Consider the following 20227-nt stretch of genomic DNA (forward strand, 5'->3'; position numbering starts at 1 on the left):
CAAGCCATATGCATTTGATGAATTGTTCTTATTCTTATATAGTTACCGTAGTTCTTATGCAGCCTAAGACATAGATCCCACCTTTATAGAAACCTGAAAAATAGAGAAAGTGGGCAAGTTCCTCTTTATTTAGGGTAGCAAAAGAAAATCTAATGAAGCCAGCTCCACTAGAGCATAATGTATAAAATATCTTCAATAACAGAGTAGTACAGAGCAAATATACATGTAAACATAGCAACAAACAATAGTTGCTAAATCCAATATATCTTCAGAAAAATGCATATGTTTATAACCAGAACACAAAAGAATGTAGCAGTATATAAACATTGCCTCACATAGCATTATTTCAAGGTTTCAAACTTTCCATGGTTTTATATCTGCTTTTAATAATAGAAGTATAATGCTATGTGGGAATGATCTCAGAGGAGAGGGGGAAGAGCTTCAGCCGGGGGAACAATTGCGTGAGCAGCAACTTAGCCCTAAAAGAATTGTAAGGATACTACATGTCATAGAAGGGACCCACTCTAGTTGCTTCAGCTCTTAGATGACAGGGTAGAAATGTATTTTGATTCTGTTAATGCAGGGTTGTCAAACTCGATTTCAGTGAGGGCTCCATCACAGTTGTGTTTGACTTTGAGGGGCTGGGGTGGGCGTGGCCAGTTCACATCACCCTGTCAGGGCCGCCTGTGGTGGCCTGAGCACACTGCAAGAGAAAACAGGCTTCTAAGCTGCACTTTCAGCTGCGAGGGTCTCCTGCAAGCCTCTTGCTAGCAAAAACGGAAGTCAGGAGGGCCACAGGTGGCCCTTGCGAACTCTGTTTTTGGAAGCAGCAGCCTCCTACAAGCCTCTGCCAGTGAAAATGGAGCTCAGAAGGGCCACCCATGGCCCTCCCAAGCTCCATTTTCGTTGGCAGAGGTACCGCAGATCAATCCTTCAGTGTTTCCAGGGCGGCCCCTCAAGTCAGATCTAAGCACCATGCTTTCTGGCCTACCTTGCAAGGCTGATACGGCAGTGAAACAAACATATATCAGATCCCTAGGAACATTTTAGTTCTCCTTTTTTTTCAATATTGTGTAAACTACCAAGAAATGTTTGAAAGAAAAGAGATCAGGCTTGTGCGTTGGCTGAAAATAGTGTTGGTGATTTTGGGCAAACATTTCTTCAGAACGTTTTCCACTTGAAGTAGAAACAGCTCCTTGCATCCTCTTTATCCCATTGTGCCTTCATCTTTTCCTCAGTCCATGCTGAACGCCAGGATGAGAAACCTAGAGGCTGATCAAGATGTCTAGAATGGCAGTAGTGAATTCATTCTGCAGCCCCACAGTTCTCCTTTGGCCCTTGAGCTACACAGACCAAGAATGCCAAAATCTTTTAGTCATGTATGAAAGAACAAGAACAAGAACAAGGAGTTCTTGGAAAAGACACTGTAGTATCCATTTACTGCCAGATTTGGCAGGAGTATCTTATACCCTGATGGGTTCTGTGCACTAAGACAGGGATTTGGCAAACAGCAAATGAGCCAACGAGCCTTTATGAAGGTCTCAGAAAGCTTTTGAGTAAAAGCAAACTTGATGGGGGGGGGGGGGGGGGCTTTGGCAGCAAGTTTGCGCAAAATATGAACAGTGTGTGTACTTTGCCACAGAACTATTGAGTCAATTAGAAATTTGACATCCATTGTATAAACAGAGGAAAGATGAGAAGCCCAAGTTTTTCTTCCTGCTAGTGACCACCAAGTCCTTCTAGGAAAGCCACTGCCGTGACTCATGAGCTAGTCAGAGCAGTTAGTAAAGTGCTGTGTCACCTAATTGAGCATGGAAATCTGTTTATGTCGTCTTCTTTTTTACTAAAGTCTGCAAACCCCAGCAATTTGTTTGAAAAGCAGATCTAATAGGAATATGCAGGTCCTTTTTCCGGGCAGATACATTTTGGAGCAGATTGCAAGTGGCATTAAAAGAAATACCATTGCTTAGCATTACTAACACCATTCAGAATAAGGAAAACTCTATTTTAATGTTTCTCCCATGTTTCAAATAAATTGGTTCCTGCAAATTGTAAAAAAAAAAAAATTTTAGAGTAGGGGTGAGCAAGAGGACGTGGGGGCATATTTAAATTTTGTGGAAAAACAATCGTAGTTGTGGTTAAACCCTCATCTTAGTAACACTTATCTTCACATTCTGATTACCCAACTTGGATTTATTAGGAACTATCAATTGAACATTGGCATTATGATCCTGCATTCTCTTTCCAAAGAGCAAGCATCAATGAATTTGGTGTGTGGGGAGTTGCGTTTCTTAGACCCAAGCATGCCAAATATCTTATCAAGCAGTGTAATGTGATGCCACTGGTTAGTGCAGTTTGTGTGGAAGAGAAAACCATAGGTGTATGGATTTCTCAAAGTCAAAGGACTTTATTTCGGTTTACATACATTTCTCATTTGTTAAAAACATCTGTCTCTTTTTAAGAGATGCATCTTGGGAAAACACAGGAGTGAAGAATTTCCTCATCATACAGAGGTTGTTCATTTGATTCCTTTCCTTTTTATTTTATTATTCCAAACACAAATCTGACCATCCATATATAGTTCAAAGCTAGAGATCATTTCCCATAACAACAAACAAAGAAACAAACAACTCTTAAAAGTGTGCTTCTTGGAGATCCTGGTGTTTGCAGTGCTCCATCATTATTTGCCATTTTGGAATTCTGGTTTATTTATTTGCAGAAAATGGTTACATAAAATAATTTATGAGCAGTACATTCCCCTCTATTCTTGTTTGTTACAAAATAAGCCTCTATGGGCTCCACAATAAGCCTAGCCTATTCATTTGGTAAAGTAACCTGGTTTGATGTCTTCAAACTCCGTCACCTCAACATCTCAGGTTGCTCCAAGCGAGGGGTAAGAGCTACGCAGGTGCAGAAAAGTGTTTTCTCTCCTCACCCACTGATGGCCACCAGCTGACTGGAGAAGTACACAGTGTGCCTATTTTTATTTGATTTCTAATTTTCAATTCACCTCACGCAGACTTGACAGAGACAAAGATTCAGATGTAGGCCATAAAATGCTGTAAAGCAAGTCTGCTTTACAGGATAATAGATTGTGAGAGGCTGGTATAGACAATTCAATTATCCTAATAAAGATAAGTCAAACATATTCTTCTCAAATAATTTTTAATATTTGCCATTTTCTCCCAAGTATTAGAACTTCCATGTTGCCATCATTTCTATTTTATAATCCTACAAAACCAGACTGAAGCCACGATCATCCTCTTTTTTGAGGGCCTTGGAATGCTGGTAAAAATTACTACTGCAAAACAAACTACCATAAATTCGGGCAGTGTGTGTATGTGTGTGGGGGGGTGTTATTTACTGATTTGCAAAATGCATAAAATAAAATAATATTTTCTCTATTGTCCCATCCCCCAGCCACATTCCTACTTGGTGTTATGTGCCATTCGCCTCTCAAACACTGTCAGCCCCATGAGATTTAACATCTGGACTTGGTTTAAACTGATGCCATCTGCTTGTGTGGAAATGCCCATTCTCTTCTGTTAATATCCTTCCTGTGTGATTTTCCAGTCTTAACGAAGTATTTATTTTGGTCAGACAAATGGCAGGAAGCTAGAATGCCAAACTATATGCCAGGTGTGTTTTTAAAAGGAAGTTTTACACAGTATCTGGAAAGTGGGAGACATTTTCAAACCTAAAGACGATGGGCTGGTATGTAATGGAAAATGATTCTAGGTTTTCAGAAACTCCTGGCCCTATCAAGCCTCCTTCCCCAATTTGCTCCTTATCTCTTTCTGCAGCTAGGAGAAAAAGGCTGCATTCACAAGCATGTTGTGGATATAGCCAGTATGATTAGTTTATGTTTGAGTTAGTGACTGATGCAGTAAATTATAATTGAGTTACCCATGCATATTATGTTTTATGTGAAATGTAAACATAGCCAAAGTGTCAATGTGCTCCTAGTGAGTGAGAAAATATCTAATAGAAAGAGGGTTCAATTTAACTCACTTAATATGATACACTATTCTAAGCCTGAGTCCAAACAAGAGAATGGAGTGGCATTACTACTCATTAAGAGTTTGATTAAAGATATGCTTGGCTATAACTTATTCGCAATAGGATTGTAACAATTAAAATTAATTCATCAGTATGATACAATTATATGTACCCACTATAGATGCAGTAGAGAAATACATTGAGGAATTTTATTGGAAACTGCTACATATGCTAGAAACAACTTTGAGAAAAGATGGAATACTACTAATGAACAAAAACAGAAATGTGTACCAAATGCAAGAATCTGGAATCAGAGGAAGATGAACCAGAAGAATAATGCAAGGAACAAGCTAATAATGTTTGATGGAGAGAATTCTCTGTTAATTGCTGATATTAGTTTCAAACGTATAAAACACAGGTTTTGGATAGGAGAAATCTTTACCTTTATTTATATACAATTATGAATTACATAGTTTATCTTTTAATATTGTAAGATGCCCAGATTAACATGTGGCAAGATGGGCAGCTAATAAATTTTACAATGAATGAATGAATGAGAAAGAAAGATTTCTTAGAATTATGGATTTTGAGATGTTTACTAAGAGCACCATGCAACAGAATAACTATCAATCCTGAGCAAATAAAGGCTGATGCTTGATGAAGCAGAAACTCATTTATTTAGAACTAGAAAATCTAGTCCTAAAAGGCAAGGCTGAAGAAAATAGAAGACAATGGATGGCATTGATGGATTGAAATAACTGGAAAGTCATTGAAGTCTTAAATAATGATCAATCAGGTGGCAATTGTATACATACAATTAGGCATTGAGCTTCGCCTGATAGCCCCCAAGCATCCCAAGCTACCATTTGCTAAACTGTTCATTCCATGACTTAGAGGGATACTGCCATTTCATCTAATTTTCCCTATAAATTCTATAATCCAACAGACATAGTATTACACTTAGCTCCTATTGAAGATTAAGAAGATCAGGTTAACTCGATTTTACCTATAAGACACTGATGTTCATTAAGGAAATCCAGTGCACACTAGCACAACATTCAAGGATCTTCTGGATGAGATACCAACATTTTCAGCAGCAATTTTTAGGTATGGCACTATGGGAAAAGTTATGATGGTGATGTAGTGGGTAGACTCAGAGACTAGGAACTATCACAGGAAATGCTACATCAGGAATGTGACAGCAGCCTTTCCAATTCTGATTTCTGATGAAATACACTAAATCAGATCTTGTACAAGGTAATCTCAAGTTGTGCTCAGTACAAATGATGGCTTCCAATTTTTATCATTCTTTCCTCATCCCCTCTTGCATCGTCCAATTTACAGGAGCATCATCTGCAGGATAGCAAAGCTGGAGGTGAGTAGGTGAAAGCTCGTGCAACGCAGGTTTGCTTTGGCGTGTGTAGAAGTCTGCATATACTATTCAATTGACTCCTTTAAAGCAACTGCATTTTTGCGAGGAATCTTGCAGGTGCTCGCCCCACCAGGGTGTTTTGTTTAGACAACTTTAAATTCCCATTTAAGGGGATGCAGTGGCTCAGTGGCTAAGATGCTGAGCTTTTCGATCAGAAAGGTTGGCAGTTCGAATCCCTAGCACTGCATAACGGAGTGAGCTCCTGTTATGTGTCCCACCTTCTGCCAACCTAGCAGTTCTAAAGCAGGTAAAAATGCAAGTAGAAAAATAGGGACCACCTTTTGTGGGAAGATAATAGCATTCCGTGCTTAGTCATGCTGGCCACATGACCATGGAGACATCTTGGGACAGCGCTGGCTTTTTGGCTTTGAAATGGAGATGAGCACCACCCCCTAGAGTCAGGAACGACTAGCACATATGTGCCAGGGGCACCTTTACTTTTACCTTTAAATTCTCATTTTAAGTTGTCTAAATTGCTGGAGTGGCCGTTCTCCACAGGCCTCTGCAGGAGGGGCAAACGACACGTGCCTCTTGTTGCAAAAAATGCAGCGTTTATAAAAGACATAAAGATACATGCACACGTATCATCACCTTGACACTATTACAGCTGGCTACACAGATACCAATGCTATCACCACTCGGTAGTAATAAATTCAACTATGCAATAACATGTACGCGGAGAAGGATTCCAATTCACCCGTCTGTTGAGCTCCTCTACTGGGATCAACCCTATAGAATCAGGTGGGGTTTACTTACGGGAGGGGCAGGTGTACAGAGGCAAAGAAAAGCCGAGTTCGAAATCTGTGACGTCACAACCCCCCAAGCAACGGAATAGTTCCGCGCGAAATACGTCATAGAGAACTCCCGAAGCGGTTAGTTACAGGATCACGTGCGAAACATATCATGGGACAAGGATTCCCGGTCTCGATTTTATTTTTATTTTTTTCACCCCAAATATCACGAAGTCGTAAAAGTACGAAAAGTAAAAATCAAACAGTATTGCTAGCCTCTACTACGGGACCCATTGGGAAGTTTCTATCACAATAAAACATTTCTTCCCACTTCAGATGCAGCCTTAAGCCTTGTTTCTGCAAAGTAACGGCGATGTGCAGAAATGCTTCGACGATGCTGTTAGGCAACCAAGTGCCACCTTCCCCCGATTGAAATATTTCAATATGGATAATGCGAAACCAGAGAGATTTTTTAAAATAAAAAACGGGTTTCTCTTTTTTAATTCTAGAAAAAGTCACTTCTCAATAACATGTTGCGGTGAGGCAAAGGCGGGTTGTCATGAAGGGGGTTAGGGCAAAGGTCTTTAAACTTGGCAACTTTAAGACTGGTGGACTTCAACTCCCAGAATTCTCCAGCCAGCATAGCTCCACTATGTCCACCAGTCAAAGTTGCCAAATTTGGGGACCCCTGGGTTAGGGCAATCTACTCCTCCTCCAGATTTGTATTACTTGTTAAAAATGGCTTAAAATGAACTGTCCGTCTCTTCTGTTCTCCAAATCCAGGCTGCATAATATTGATTTTTTAAAAACACTTTTTACATCTCAAGTCGAAAAATCTTCAATCGGGACGACCCCCGCGAAATAGAAGCAGCTTCTTTTTTGGTACTACTTGACATACTGCTGTATTATTACATCTGTCGCACGTTTTTCCGATCGTTTCCCCCCGCTTCTCCTCTAAGCCTAAAGAAGAAAGGGGGGGGGGGGGGAGAAGGCGGTCAAAGGAGGCCGGAAATGAAAAGCCATCGAGAGTTTATCATGTGGTGCACCTATGGTAGGAAAAGAGAGAAGTTGACCCGGAAGTGAACGAGCGGGGTGTGTGTGGGTGGAGTCGGGGCTGTTTTTCGGTGTCGAAGGTGGCGGGTCTGTACTTAGTTCAAGATGTCGATCGAAATCGAGTCCTCGGAGTGAGTGTGGAAGGCAAAGGGGCGGGTGGATGGGTTTTGCGCTTGGTTCCCGCTTCCTTTGGCCTGTCCCAGGCCTAGCTCCTCCTGACCGGCCGCCCTGCAGCTTTACCCTTTGGTGTATCGCTTCACTTGCCGTAGCTGCAGTCCAGCGGCCGTGGGGAGCACCAGGTTGCTCTTAAGTTTATGCCGGAAATTTCCGAAGGCGACCAAAGCTTCGCGCCTGTTTATTTACTAGTTATTCATAAGGAAGGCAAAAGATACCGGAATGGGGGTGGGGGGGCTGGAGAGCGGGAGAGAAAGAAATGCATTTGGTAACGTCAATACAGGTAGTCCTCGTCTTACGACTGAGCCCAAAATGTATATTGCTAAATGAGAAGTTTGTTAGTGGATTTTGCCTCCCTTTACAACTTTTTTTGCTGCATTTGTTAACTGAGCAAACTGTAGTTGTTAAATTAGTAACACCGTTGTGTTAAGTGAATCTAGTTTCCCCATTGACTTCGCTTCTTGGAAGGTTGCAAATGGAGATCACATGAACCTGGAATGTGCAGTCGGTTGTCAAGCCGATGCAACCAAAATGTGGGTCGGTTGTCAAGCATCCGAAGATAAACATGTAACCATGGAGATGCTGCAACATTCCTAAATGTGAAAAATGGTTACAGCTTAACTTTTTAGGTGCTGTTGTAACTTTGAACGGTCACTAAGTTAATTGTTGTAAGTCGAGGACTAGCTGTAGAATCAAAAAGGAGCAAAAGCATTTCTTAGTTCACTACACCATTGTGTAGTTTACTAAGCTCTGATTGAATTTTTTCTCTCTTTGAAGCAGAAATTAATATTGGAAAATTCCTTCTAATGAGATAGTATGTATGTTATGTGTTTGGGATAGAGAGAGACTGCAAATGGAATAAATATCAATAATTAATTGTACAAATTGTTTTTTCCCCAGTGTTATCCGTTTAATCATGCAATATCTGAAGGAGAACAGCCTTCATCGTGCTCTGGCTACATTGCAAGAGGAAACTACAGTGTCTCTGAATACGGTGGACAGCATTGAGAGCTTCGTGGCGGATATTAATAGTGGCCATTGGGATACAGTACTGCAGGCAATACAGTCACTAAAGTTGCCAGACAAAACACTAATTGATCTGTATGAACAGGTCAGCAAGCTTTGTGCAATAATATTTTGAGTTGTATCTTTTGGCGTATTTTTAATTGCTACAAAATAAATTGGCATTTTTGCAGAGTATTCATCTTTCATTTTTGAACAGAGGGGCAAATGATGATACTTGTATTATGTATCATATGTAGGATAACACAGATATCACAGCTTAATATTTGTGCCAGATGTTATGGCATCATCACATAACTAATTATTCCATGGTGTCATGCACATATAATTTGATATATCATGGCATGTTATGGTTGCTGCTGTCTATGAAAATTGAACCATCCCCATTTATTAAAAAATTATATTGGCGCCAGATGCAATCTGATTTTCCCCCAATTTTTACAATCTGTCAATTATTTTTTTAAAGTTTTTTCCCCAAGAATATAAGCTTTGCTTTGTATTGTGCTTCTGCAATGTAATATTGGTACCACATAACTGTTTTAAAGATGTTAGTGCATTTTATATACATCCCCCTGTTCATGCTTTGAGTGGTTTTGATAACATTGATCAAAGTTTTCAGCAGTGTAATTCCATTTAAACTGAATTTACAAATCACATAAGTGCAATAGCTTGGTGCATTAACACATGTTTGTATGACTAATAATTCTTTTTCTGTTGATATTTCAGGTTGTTCTGGAACTGATAGAACTTCGTGAATTGGGTGCTGCTAGATCTCTTCTGAGACAGACTGATCCAATGATCATGTTAAAACAAACCCAACCAGAGCGATATATTCATCTTGAGAACCTTTTGGCTAGGTCCTATTTTGACCCACGTGAGGTAAAACTATGTTAGCTCATAGTTTTTTACATTTATTATGTTAAATAATACGTGAAGGAACCACTAGGGCGGCTAATCTGGCTCTTTAATAATATTATATTGTTTGTTTTGTCTATTTAGGTTTACTTTATTATTTTTCTCATTTACAGTTTGTAATATATAAAATATCTCATTTAATCATTTCTGCATAATGGAGGATCCAACATTTACTAATTTCTGCATTTCACAATGATATTATTAGAATTTACAATTTTTGAAAACTTATATCTAATGATACCATTTCTTGCACAGATACATTTTGTTGTTTAATGCAAAGCAAATTATGTAAGCTATCACACTGTTGTAAAGTTATTGTTAGTTAATTGTGTAATTTAATTTGTAATACCGTTGCATGTTTGATGAGTGTAAAATATGTTTAAATGTGCTTAAAACAATTCAGCTCTCTATCCCAGTATAACCGCCTAGATAGTGAAACGGGCAGCATATAAATGTAATTAATAAAGAAATGATAGATAGATGCTACCTGTCTTCTAAGAGATTTAGGACATGTAAAAGAAGAAGTAATTAGATGTATTTCTAATATTTTTTGGATTGGTTCAGATATTTCTCTGGAACCAGTTTTAAGAATTTAAAATTCTCTGTTGGTATCCGCATACATAATTTCCTTTTGCCTCACATATTCTCTATGTTTGTTTGACTAATGTTACCTAAGGTGACATGTTTTTTCTTTGAAAATTCTGATTAAACCTAGCCTTTCAAAACAAGTTGAGGCATATATAAAACATGAAAGATGAATATGACTTCATACAGAGGAAAGAGGCTGAGAAACCATGATCTTGTGCCTTGCCTAAAATTTAGAATTATTTCATGTTAGACATTTGTTTCACTGTGTCGTAAATAATATTTCTTCGTTACATTTCACTCTGAGATCTGATCTAGTTTAGGATAGAATTAATATGGTACCTCTGTCTTTCTTTATGTGAGAGAGTAGGAGAATGCAATTTTGTTGATCTAGCTTGTTTTTGAGATAGCTTTTGATATAATCAAAAATATGCTCTTCCTCAATTGTCTTTGTGTGTTGGAGTTCCTGTACAACAGATCTCCTGTTTGCAGAATAGTTTTACATAACAGTGTGCTTTTAGATTTGGCAGTGGTATATTGTTGGGTACCAAAAGGCACTGCTTTGTCCACAGTTCTGTTTAACATTTATATAAAGTTACTGGGACAGTCCTACTGTTATATCTTTGAAGCTCTCTTTGTCCAGATCTTGTTTTGATGAATGACAGAAAAATGCTTTTTGTTCCTTCCTGTATTTTGCATTCCCTATTCCTTGTTATTGTACAGTGTGCATATTTTGTTTTATTGTGTATTTTTATTTTATAAACCAGAATGGATTTATTTTGTTCAGTAAACACATATGATACTATTTTCCTTCTCAAAGTTGTATTGTTTTCTATTTGCTTTTAGATCAGTGTAATTTATGCAAATAAGCAATCAATGTTTCTTAGCTGGCTGAATTCAATTCTGCCCCTCACTATTCAATAAGGAACAAAAATTAATGTTTCTACATAGGGTATGCTCTTCAAAAAAATAATTATTTATTTTTCATACTACGTCCAATTTTTCTGGAACTATATATTAGACAGGTTTGCTGATACTAGTTAGAAAGATTGTCAGCATGATATTTGGTCATTTCTGAGAATATAATAATTATTAAGTGACCGTTGGATTTTATTATGTATTGACATAGAAAATTGCTATTTTGAGGGTAGTTAACATTTGAACTGTGAAGACTTTGTTTTTCTTTCTTTGCTGAATGATATCTTGATGTATCCTCCACTTTCTCTGGCTGAAGCTGAAGCAGAAATAATGTGCATTTTACCTATAAGTAGAAGGTTGGATTAAAGTTTTCTTCTGAGTTAAACTAAATAGGATTGATCTTTCCCAATACAGTTATTTCTACCAAATCTATCCCAACACTTAAAACTGTGTTGTCAATTTAAAATTGCATGTATAAAGTGTCAATTTTAATAAAACATCCAGCTGACAATCCAGACAAGTTCCTGGTTTTTGAGAAAGTGGCAGATTTCTCAAAAGGAAGTTACTGCTCTGTATATCTCTGGATCTGAATGAATTTGGCAGCATGTAAATCCAATGATTGATGTTGCGTTTCAGGCATACCCAGATGGAAGCAGCAAAGAGAAGCGGAGAGCTGCCATTGCCCAGGCTTTGGCTGGTGAAGTTAGTGTGGTACCTCCATCTCGTCTTATGGCGTTATTAGGACAGGTATTTTCTCCCTTAAACTTAATTGATGAGTATGAAATGGAAGACTGATTGTTCTTTAAAGCCTATGATTATGAATCTTTATTACGGTGCTTAGAAACCTTTCTTTTAATGTTTAAGTGTCCTTTCAAAAGTGTTACAATCTGCGTCTGTAATCCTCTTTGGTATCGTAGGCCTTAAAATGGCAGCAGCATCAGGGGCTACTTCCCCCTGGTATGACTATCGACTTGTTCAGAGGAAAAGCAGCTGTCAAAGATGTGGAAGAGGAAAAATTCCCCACGCAGCTGAGTAGACATATTAAGGTGGGTTGTCCTTCACCATGATTTCAGCAACAGATCTCAGGCCTTTTGGTATTAGGGAATTTTTATTGGATCAAATGAGGAATATGCTTAAGGCTTAATAGATCTTATTGGCTGGATTCAATATTGTCATACGGCTTATTTTATTTAGCTCATTATGAGAACCCAACTGTGATTCATTGATCAAACTCTAATATATTTTAGATGACGTCCATATTTTAAAATAGTTATTTTCCACATGTCATTTTCATTCTTGTATTTTTAAAAATAAAAGCAAAGTTGATTTTAGTAAGGAATTGGATGAGAGCCAGATTGGTACAGTTGTTAAAGCGCTAGGCTAGAAACCGGGACTTTCAGTTGTAAAGCATGGTATCACATGACCACATTATTTAAGAATGACAATCACATTATTCCCTGTTGCTATCGATAAGTAAAGACCTCCTGGTAACTTCCTCACAACTTCCAACAACAGCAGAGTGGAAGCTGGCTGGAAGTGGCAAGTCCCAGCTGGCTTGCAAGCAGGCTGGTTGGGAGGTAAGTGACTGCAACTTGCGCCTCCCACATGCTTCAGGTGCAGCATCAAGGCAATGCTTTTTGGATCCAAGAGTAAAATAAGATCAAGATCCAACTAGTGAGTGATCACCAGGGTATCATTTCCTGGGTTATAGAGAAAGAAAGGCACTGCAAACTACTTTTGTACAGTTGCCAAGAGAACTCCCATCAGTGTATCCATGTATCCAATGGGAATTAAGTTTAATTTGAGGATATCTTTACCTTTCCAGTCTAGATTAGTACATATTATTTGTTATATGCTATTTCTTTCTTCCTATGAAACAGTTTGGGCAAAAGTCTCATGTGGAATGTGCTCGATTTTCTCCGGATGGTCAGTATCTGGTTACTGGTTCTGTGGATGGATTTATTGAAGTCTGGAACTTTACTACTGGGAAAATCAGGAAGGTAAATTATATGACTTTTCTTAACTGCCATGTGAATTGCTCAAAACTCTACATCAATTCTTTAGGCACAATAAATGAAGATGAGTAATATGAACTCTTCTGAATTTCCAGAGGAAATTGAAATAGGATTTTAAATTGGGATATACAGTGCTGAACCAAATTTTAGAGAGATTTTAGAGAGATTTATTAATATTTGTAGGCCGCCCTTTTCCCTGAGGGGACTCAGGGCGGCTCACATAAAATAGGGGAAGGGGAGATACAGACATTAAGATAAGACATATAATAAAATAATAAACAACATACATTCATCATTCGGGAGGGGAATTATCCTTGTCCCCAGGCCTGACGGGCGAGCCAGTTCTTCAAGGCTGTGCGGAAGGCCTGGACGGTGGCGAGGGTGCGAATCTCTACGGGGAGCTCGTTCCAAAGGGTCGGGGCTACTACTGAGAAGGCCCTCCTCCTTGTAGTTGCCAGCCGACACTGGCTGGCCGATGGTATACGGAGGAGGCCTAATCTATGTGATCTTATTGGTCGCAGGGATGTAATTGGCAGAAGGCGGTCTCTCAAGTATCCAGATCCACTGCCATGTAGGGCTTTATGGGTGACTAATAGCACCTTGAAGCGCATCCGGAGATCGACAGGTAGCCAGCGCAGCTCGCGGAGGATAGGTGTTATGCGGGTGAACCGAGGTGCACCCACAATCACTCGCGCGGCCGCATTCTGTACTAGCTGAAGTCGCCGGATGCTCTTCAAGGGCAGCCCCATGTAGAGCACGTTGCTCTAAATGTTCTATTTGCCTTTTTTTTAAAGCAATGCAGTGCAATGTCCTTTTTAAAATGGAAGCCCATTATAAGGTGCAAGATCCATGATCCATATCAAATATTTTCTTCTTTGTTTTATTTTTGCTGTTGTTGGGTGGGTAGAAAACTTTGGGAGATTAAAATGGGAAATAGAATGGGAATTAATTCTTGCTGGTTACTTTTATATTTCAAAATTAGAAATAAATGTAGGTGGAGAAAAATGGGTTTTGGAGAAGATTTGCAAAGAGACAGTAATGTTGATTGTTATTTGTATAAACGATAAGTACAGTGTTGGAAACCCCAAATTTATTGAGTAACAATTAACAAGATCTGAGGTACGCACTTTGAGTATAGAAGAGCTTAGCCTCAATCCTTGACTTATTCTGTTTCAAAGAATCTCATGGTTTAGATCTAAAATTGCCCTCTGAATTGGAGAGCCACCACCATTCTGGATTTTTATAGTATGATTTAGCATAGTGTGACTCTGAAATGATTTTGTATACATCCGTTCTTCCCAATGCTTGTTTTTATCTTAGTTCTATTAATTTGTTTTGCTCACTGCTTTGTTTAGGATCTGAAATACCAGGCGCAGGATAATTTTATGATGATGGATGATGCAGTGCTGTGCATGTGTTTCAGCAGAGACACTGAAATGTTAGCAACTGGAGCACAAGATGGAAAAATCAAGGTATGCTGTTAAGGACAGCTGGAGGCCCATAGAGGCACCCAAGAACTCACTTATAAGCCATATTTCCTGAATGTCTACGACATGACAGACACACAATACTGGGAGTTTGTCAGGGCTCAAAAGAGTATGAATTAACCATCTTCTGAGAATGTGTTCTTGGTCCTTTCTCCATGATTTTCTGTAGTGCTTTCTAAGCATGGAGAGAGGATAGAAGTATTTTCCTGAAGTTCTGTGGAGATTCTCAGCCATCTAGGTCACAGTTGTCCCAAAGATACTTTTTCAAGAGGCAACTGCACTTTCTGGTTTTTCTTTGAAGTTGTTTCGCTTCTCATCCAAGAACCTTCTTGGTTGAGAAGCTCAGAGCTGAGGAAGTTTCTTCGATGAGAAGCAAAATGTCTTAAAAGAAAAACCAGAAAGTCCAGTTGACTCTTGAAAACGATCTTTGAGATATTTTCCTGAAGGAAAATAATTCTACTCTTTCTTAGCATCAGGAACAGTTTGCACAGTCCCCAATCATGGTGTATAAAGAAACAGAAGACTGTAAACTGTTCCTCTCTACCTCCAAGGTTGCATAGCAAGAAACAAGTTTATGGCAATGAATCATGCAGAAAAAAGTTTTCTGTGGGTGCACATTTGGGGTCCAGATTGGTTTTGGTTTTTCTTTATGTTTTCTTCTTCTGGCAATTTAATGACATTCACTAATCTCAGATATTCAGTTAATAAAAGGGTCCAATTCGAGTACAAGAGCCGCAGTAGCGCAGTGGTTAAAATGCAGTACTGCAGGCTACTTCTGCTGACTACCGGCTGCCTGCAATTTGGCAGTTCGAATCTCACCGGGCTCAAGGTTGACTCTGCCTTCTATCTTTCCGAGGTTGGTAAAATGAGGACCCAGATTGTTGGGGGCAGTATGCTGACTCTAAAGCGCTTAGAGAGGGCTATAAAGCACTGGGAAATGTATATAAGTCTAAGTGTTTTCTTGTTCAACATTCTATCCCAACAATGGGCCAATCTGCTGCCATGGAAAAATTATTTTATTCATAAGGACAAGCAGGGTATGTTTTGGGTTTACCTGAGTAAGCCAGGCAATTTGGCAGGAAATGTTATTGTTGTGTGATGGTAACATCAGTTCCTTGGTTTCTCTGAAGGTGTGGAAGATTCAGAGTGGGCAGTGTCTGAGGCGATTTGAAAGAGCCCATAGCAAAGGTGTCACCTGTCTGAGCTTCTCAAAGGACAGCAGTCAGATTCTGAGTGCCGCCTTTGATCAAACAATCAGGTATTTCTGATTTTGCAATACATTTGACTGTTCTATCTGACTTGGACAAATAACGCTAATATCGTTTTTATGCTGTAACAGGATTCATGGCCTGAAATCAGGAAAGACTCTCAAAGAATTTCGTGGTCACTCCTCATTTGTTAATGAAGCTACATTTACACAAGATGGACATTATATTATTAGTGCATCCTCTGATGGCACTGTGAAGGTACTCACGCTCCCGAGTCCCAATCACTAGGTGTAATTTGCATGATTAGTTAAAATCTTTGCTTGTTGGTTTGTTTGTTTTTCTTGAAAACATATTCTTAGTAGTATAGGTAGTCTTCAGTTTATGACCGCAATTGAGCCCAAAATTTCTGTTGCTAAGTGAAACATTTGTTAAGTGATTTTTTGCCCCATTTTATGATTTTTCTTGCCCATTTATGACCTTTCTTCTTAAAATGAATCAGGGCAGTTGTTAAGTTAGTTACACAGTTATTAAATGAATCTGGCTTTCCCACTGACTGCTTGTCAGAAGGTCGCAGAAGCTGGTCACATGACTCAAAACGTCCTAAATAGGAGTCAGTTGCCAAACATCTGAATTTTGATCACATGGCCCTGGGGTTACTGCAACAGCCATAAGTATGAAAAATGGTCGTTAGGGTTAGGGTTTTTTCAGTGCCGTTGTAACTTTGAACAGTCACTAAATGAGCTGTTGTAAGTTGAGGACTACAATACAGAGATCTTTACAAACGCTGTTCGCTGCCTGGTCAGGGTAAAATTAAACTAAATGCAATTTCTGTCTCTCAAATGATTTCTACCAACTGCAGTGTTTTCAGACACATGAGGTTGGTTTGGTTTTTGGCAAACCCCCCCCCCCCCCAAAAAAAAAAATAGTTTGAGTTAAATTAACTTCTGGATGCTCTCTTCAAGTTAATCTCTTTTAAGTGACTGATTAGTAGTTTCTTTTTCTTTGTTTTTAATATTGGTACAGAACAGGTTGACTTTTTGCACTAAAATCACTTTTGAATGAAATGTTTATATTAGCACCCATCATAAAAGACAGTATGTACAAATGGAGAAAAGGCCTGTGTATTATGGGAAACAATGCTGTGGTTAGGGCCATTATATATCCTGCATGAAGACACATGTGGGGTAACTTGGGTTTCATTCTAATATGGAATTTGCATATTTTCCCTTTCCCGTTTATTTGTTAGGTTTGGAATATGAAGACTACAGAATGCTGTAACACGTTCAAATCCCTGGGTAGCACAGCTGGAACAGACATCACTGTGAACAGTGTGATTCTCCTGCCTAAAAATCCGGAGCACTTTGTTGTTTGTAACAGATCAAATACAGTTGTCATCATGAACATGCAGGGGCAAGTACGTAATTGGGTTGTGTTTTAAACATCTGTGAGAATGCAGTCGATGTTCCTTTTGGATTCGGTAACTAGAGTTGACAATGGCAAGTGATTGTTCCCACTTTTTCAGATTTGTAAGACTTTTCAAAGTCATGATTAAATGTTGCATTGGTTGGTTGAGGATGCTGAATTAATCTTTAGGATTCTCAAGTAATCTAAAAGACCCTATTTTAGGTTATATTTTTAGCTATTTAGTTAAAGCTTATATTTTCATTTATACACAATTTTAAATTGGTATGGAAGGTTCTTAGCTTTTGCTTCAGTGAATTTAGTCAGTTAACAAATGCTGAAGAGATATTAATATTAATATTAACCCACAGTATTGGTTCCTTTTTTATTTCTTATTATTAAATTTTTATGCTGCCAATCTCTCCTGGAAGGCGAGTCTAAGAAGCTTTAGAGATTGTATATTTTTTTAAATCAAGGTTTATAAATGTCTCTGGTAACATCATTTATAGCAAATCTCACTTTTTAAAGATGCTTATTATTAAAATCCTCTTATACTGTAAAGTTAGCTGGTGTTCTCCTGCTTTACATTTAATATATTTCCAAAAACAAAAAGCAAAGGAGCTAGTGAGGTTTGAAATATGCACATCATAACACTTGTACTGTATATTGAATCAAAAACAAGGTGAAGATTTATTATACCTTTCAGCTCACCCACACCCCTTCTCCAAGTGGAGAGATAAAACTCTTTCTTACCCTCTGTCCATCAGCATCTTTTAACCTCTGAAGATCTGCTTGCTTCTTGTTCTGTTGCTAATAATTTGCAGTAGAGATTGCAATTCCGTAACGTTTTACTCTGTTCTTTAGAAGGGCATTGTCACAAGAAATGAAAACTAAACCTTGAATAATATGGCTGCTGATTTCCTTTTTTTCTTGTTAATATTTCATCTTGGTAGATTGTGAGGAGTTTCAGCTCTGGTAAGAGAGAAGGTGGTGACTTCGTCTGCTGTGCCCTTTCTCCTCGAGGCGAGTGGATCTATTGTGTGGGTGAAGATTTTGTCCTCTACTGTTTCAGCACAGTGACTGGCAAACTGGAGAGAACACTGACGGTGGGTAGCAGAGGGCATCTTGGTGGCAACCTAGCAGCAGTTCCATATGCAGTAGGGACCAGATTTGGCTCCCTGGCCCCATGGACTTTTTCACCAAATCTAATATTTCCCAGTTTACACTTAACAAAATTACTTGGCAGAGCAGGTTTCCTTCTCAGAAAATCACTGGTGAAGATTACAAAACTTTCTGCCCTGTTTCCTGACTGCCATGCCACTTTTTCCCAAACCCAAATGGCCTGCTAACATGGCTGACATTTGAAGTCTTCAGATATAGGCAGTGTCTGGAAGCCTGCTTTGTGGCTTCAGGACTTATATAGTACTTAGGACTATAGTCTTGCTCGCTCAGGACTTAGTTCAACTTTAATTCAACATACAATCACCTCACTGCAAGTAAACCATAAACCATGCATTTAACAAACCCCCAATGTTTCTCTAATCAAATTAGATGTAATCCTCAATCCCAATGTCAACATTTAATTTTTCTTCATTTCCTATAGGAAATCTAATAGGGATATCCAAGCCAAAGAAACAAGTAGTCAGGTTGCTGTTTATTATTAAAGCAGGACATTTTGCTCTCAGCTAGTTCTACTAGTTTCAGAATCCATTCTTCCAGAAAGCACTTATTTTTCTTGATTATTTTATTTTAAAAAAATCTTTTAGGATAGAGAAAGGTATGTATAGAAAATACCTCATCTGATCTTATCTCTGGAGATACTCATGTTTCTTTTCTCTTTCTGATGTTAAGGTTCATGAAAAGGATGTCATTGGTATTGCTCACCATCCCCATCAGAATTTGATTGCTACCTATAGTGAAGATGGGCTGTTGAAACTGTGGAAACCATAGAACTGCATAAATTCCTTCAGCATATGGCTACTGAAACTCCTGGGAAGTGTGTACCATGTGCAGGGGATATGTTTCCAAAAATATTTTTAAAAGGCTTGTTTTAATTTATACTGAATTTCATATTCAGCTGTCTCAAGAGGAACCTTTAGCTATATATAACGCTAGTTGTGTATGCAAATTGAAAAATCAATTCAATTTCTATAAATGTTTTCATAAGTTTCATTTCTGCTTCTTACGTGAATGGCATTACTTCTACATATTTTTGGATTTAAAATATATAAAAGGAGATTAACTCTCAGTTAACGGAAAAATGAAGAGCAAATACATGCAGTTTTACCATTTAAAATGGCATGTTAAAATTTTGGCAGTATTTATGGAACTATAAAGCATATATTTAAACATTGTCTGTTGAAAGTTACAATCTTGCAGATTGTTATTTGGCTCAGTGAGACCTCTTGTTATTAAGGTAAATGTACCACTTAATAACAAGAGGTCTTAAGAGGGGCTGGGAGTTCCTGCTCTGGTTAAATATTAATTTCCCTCTCCTATTTAGAATATATAAATTGTCTTGAATAGGATAGAAACTAATTGCTATTGTTTTGTAGACTTTTTGACGTTCTGAAATATACTGAGTTTATGTTACAAGCTTCATCTTATTTTTAGAAAATATTTTTTCCCTTGAAGAATTGTAATTTTGCTGTTCAAAATGGACATTTTGTTTCTAAATTTGTGCAGATTTTTTTGTAGCTCCTTTTTTTAAAAAAAGCACCTGCCTGTTCTACAATAAAACATTTCTTAAAGAGGCATCTGACTTATAATTTTTTAAACTTTTCTTTTAAAATAAGACCAAACTTGAAATTTATCATCTTTATAAAGAAAGTATGCTTTCTTGACTGGTGAAGAAATGGTTACTTATTGAGTTGCATCTGAAAATTAGTACTATTAAATGTATATCCATCTTTCCTATATTCATTGGCATCGAGGAAATCTCGTCTTTTTTAATATTCTAGAGTAGGCTGTGGATAGAGATTGACCCTGATGTCTAATTCCTTAACTATGACTATACCCTAATCATGCTTTTTGCAAGCTATGGTAATTCATCCAGCCAATCAGGAGAGATGGAGGGAGAGCTCATGCTAAAGAAATAACTATAGTATGTGTTGTATTTGGTGGCATGATCTAGGACAGCTTTTCCAGTGACTGAGTGTTTAAGGAATGGTAACACTATGTGCCCCAGACTTTTCCTTTTTCATGTTGTAATCTAATATCCTTTACAAAAGCCCAGTTTGGGGAAAAATTTCTGAGTTTAGGGGGAATTTATTATAGGAATGACAAA

The 20227-nt window shown here is 38.2% G+C and overlaps 1 protein-coding gene across 1 annotated transcript; it reads left to right on the forward strand.

Annotated features, from left to right (window-relative positions):
• Positions 1–7241: 7241 nt before the first annotated feature.
• SMU1 (SMU1 DNA replication regulator and spliceosomal factor) lies at positions 7242–19695 on the forward strand. Its single transcript, XM_032213587.1, has 12 exons — positions 7242–7346; positions 8290–8500; positions 9139–9291; positions 11467–11577; positions 11748–11876; positions 12711–12830; positions 14201–14317; positions 15463–15590; positions 15672–15798; positions 16787–16954; positions 17895–18047; positions 18793–19695. Exons 1-12 carry the CDS (start codon positions 7321–7323, stop codon positions 18889–18891), a joined length of 1542 nt encoding a protein of 513 aa, XP_032069478.1. The 5' UTR covers positions 7242–7320; the 3' UTR covers positions 18892–19695.
• Positions 19696–20227: the final 532 nt, after the last annotated feature.

This window comes from Thamnophis elegans, chromosome 3 (genome assembly GCF_009769535.1).
Source record: "Thamnophis elegans isolate rThaEle1 chromosome 3, rThaEle1.pri, whole genome shotgun sequence".
Taxonomy (NCBI): Eukaryota; Metazoa; Chordata; class Lepidosauria; order Squamata; family Colubridae; genus Thamnophis; species Thamnophis elegans.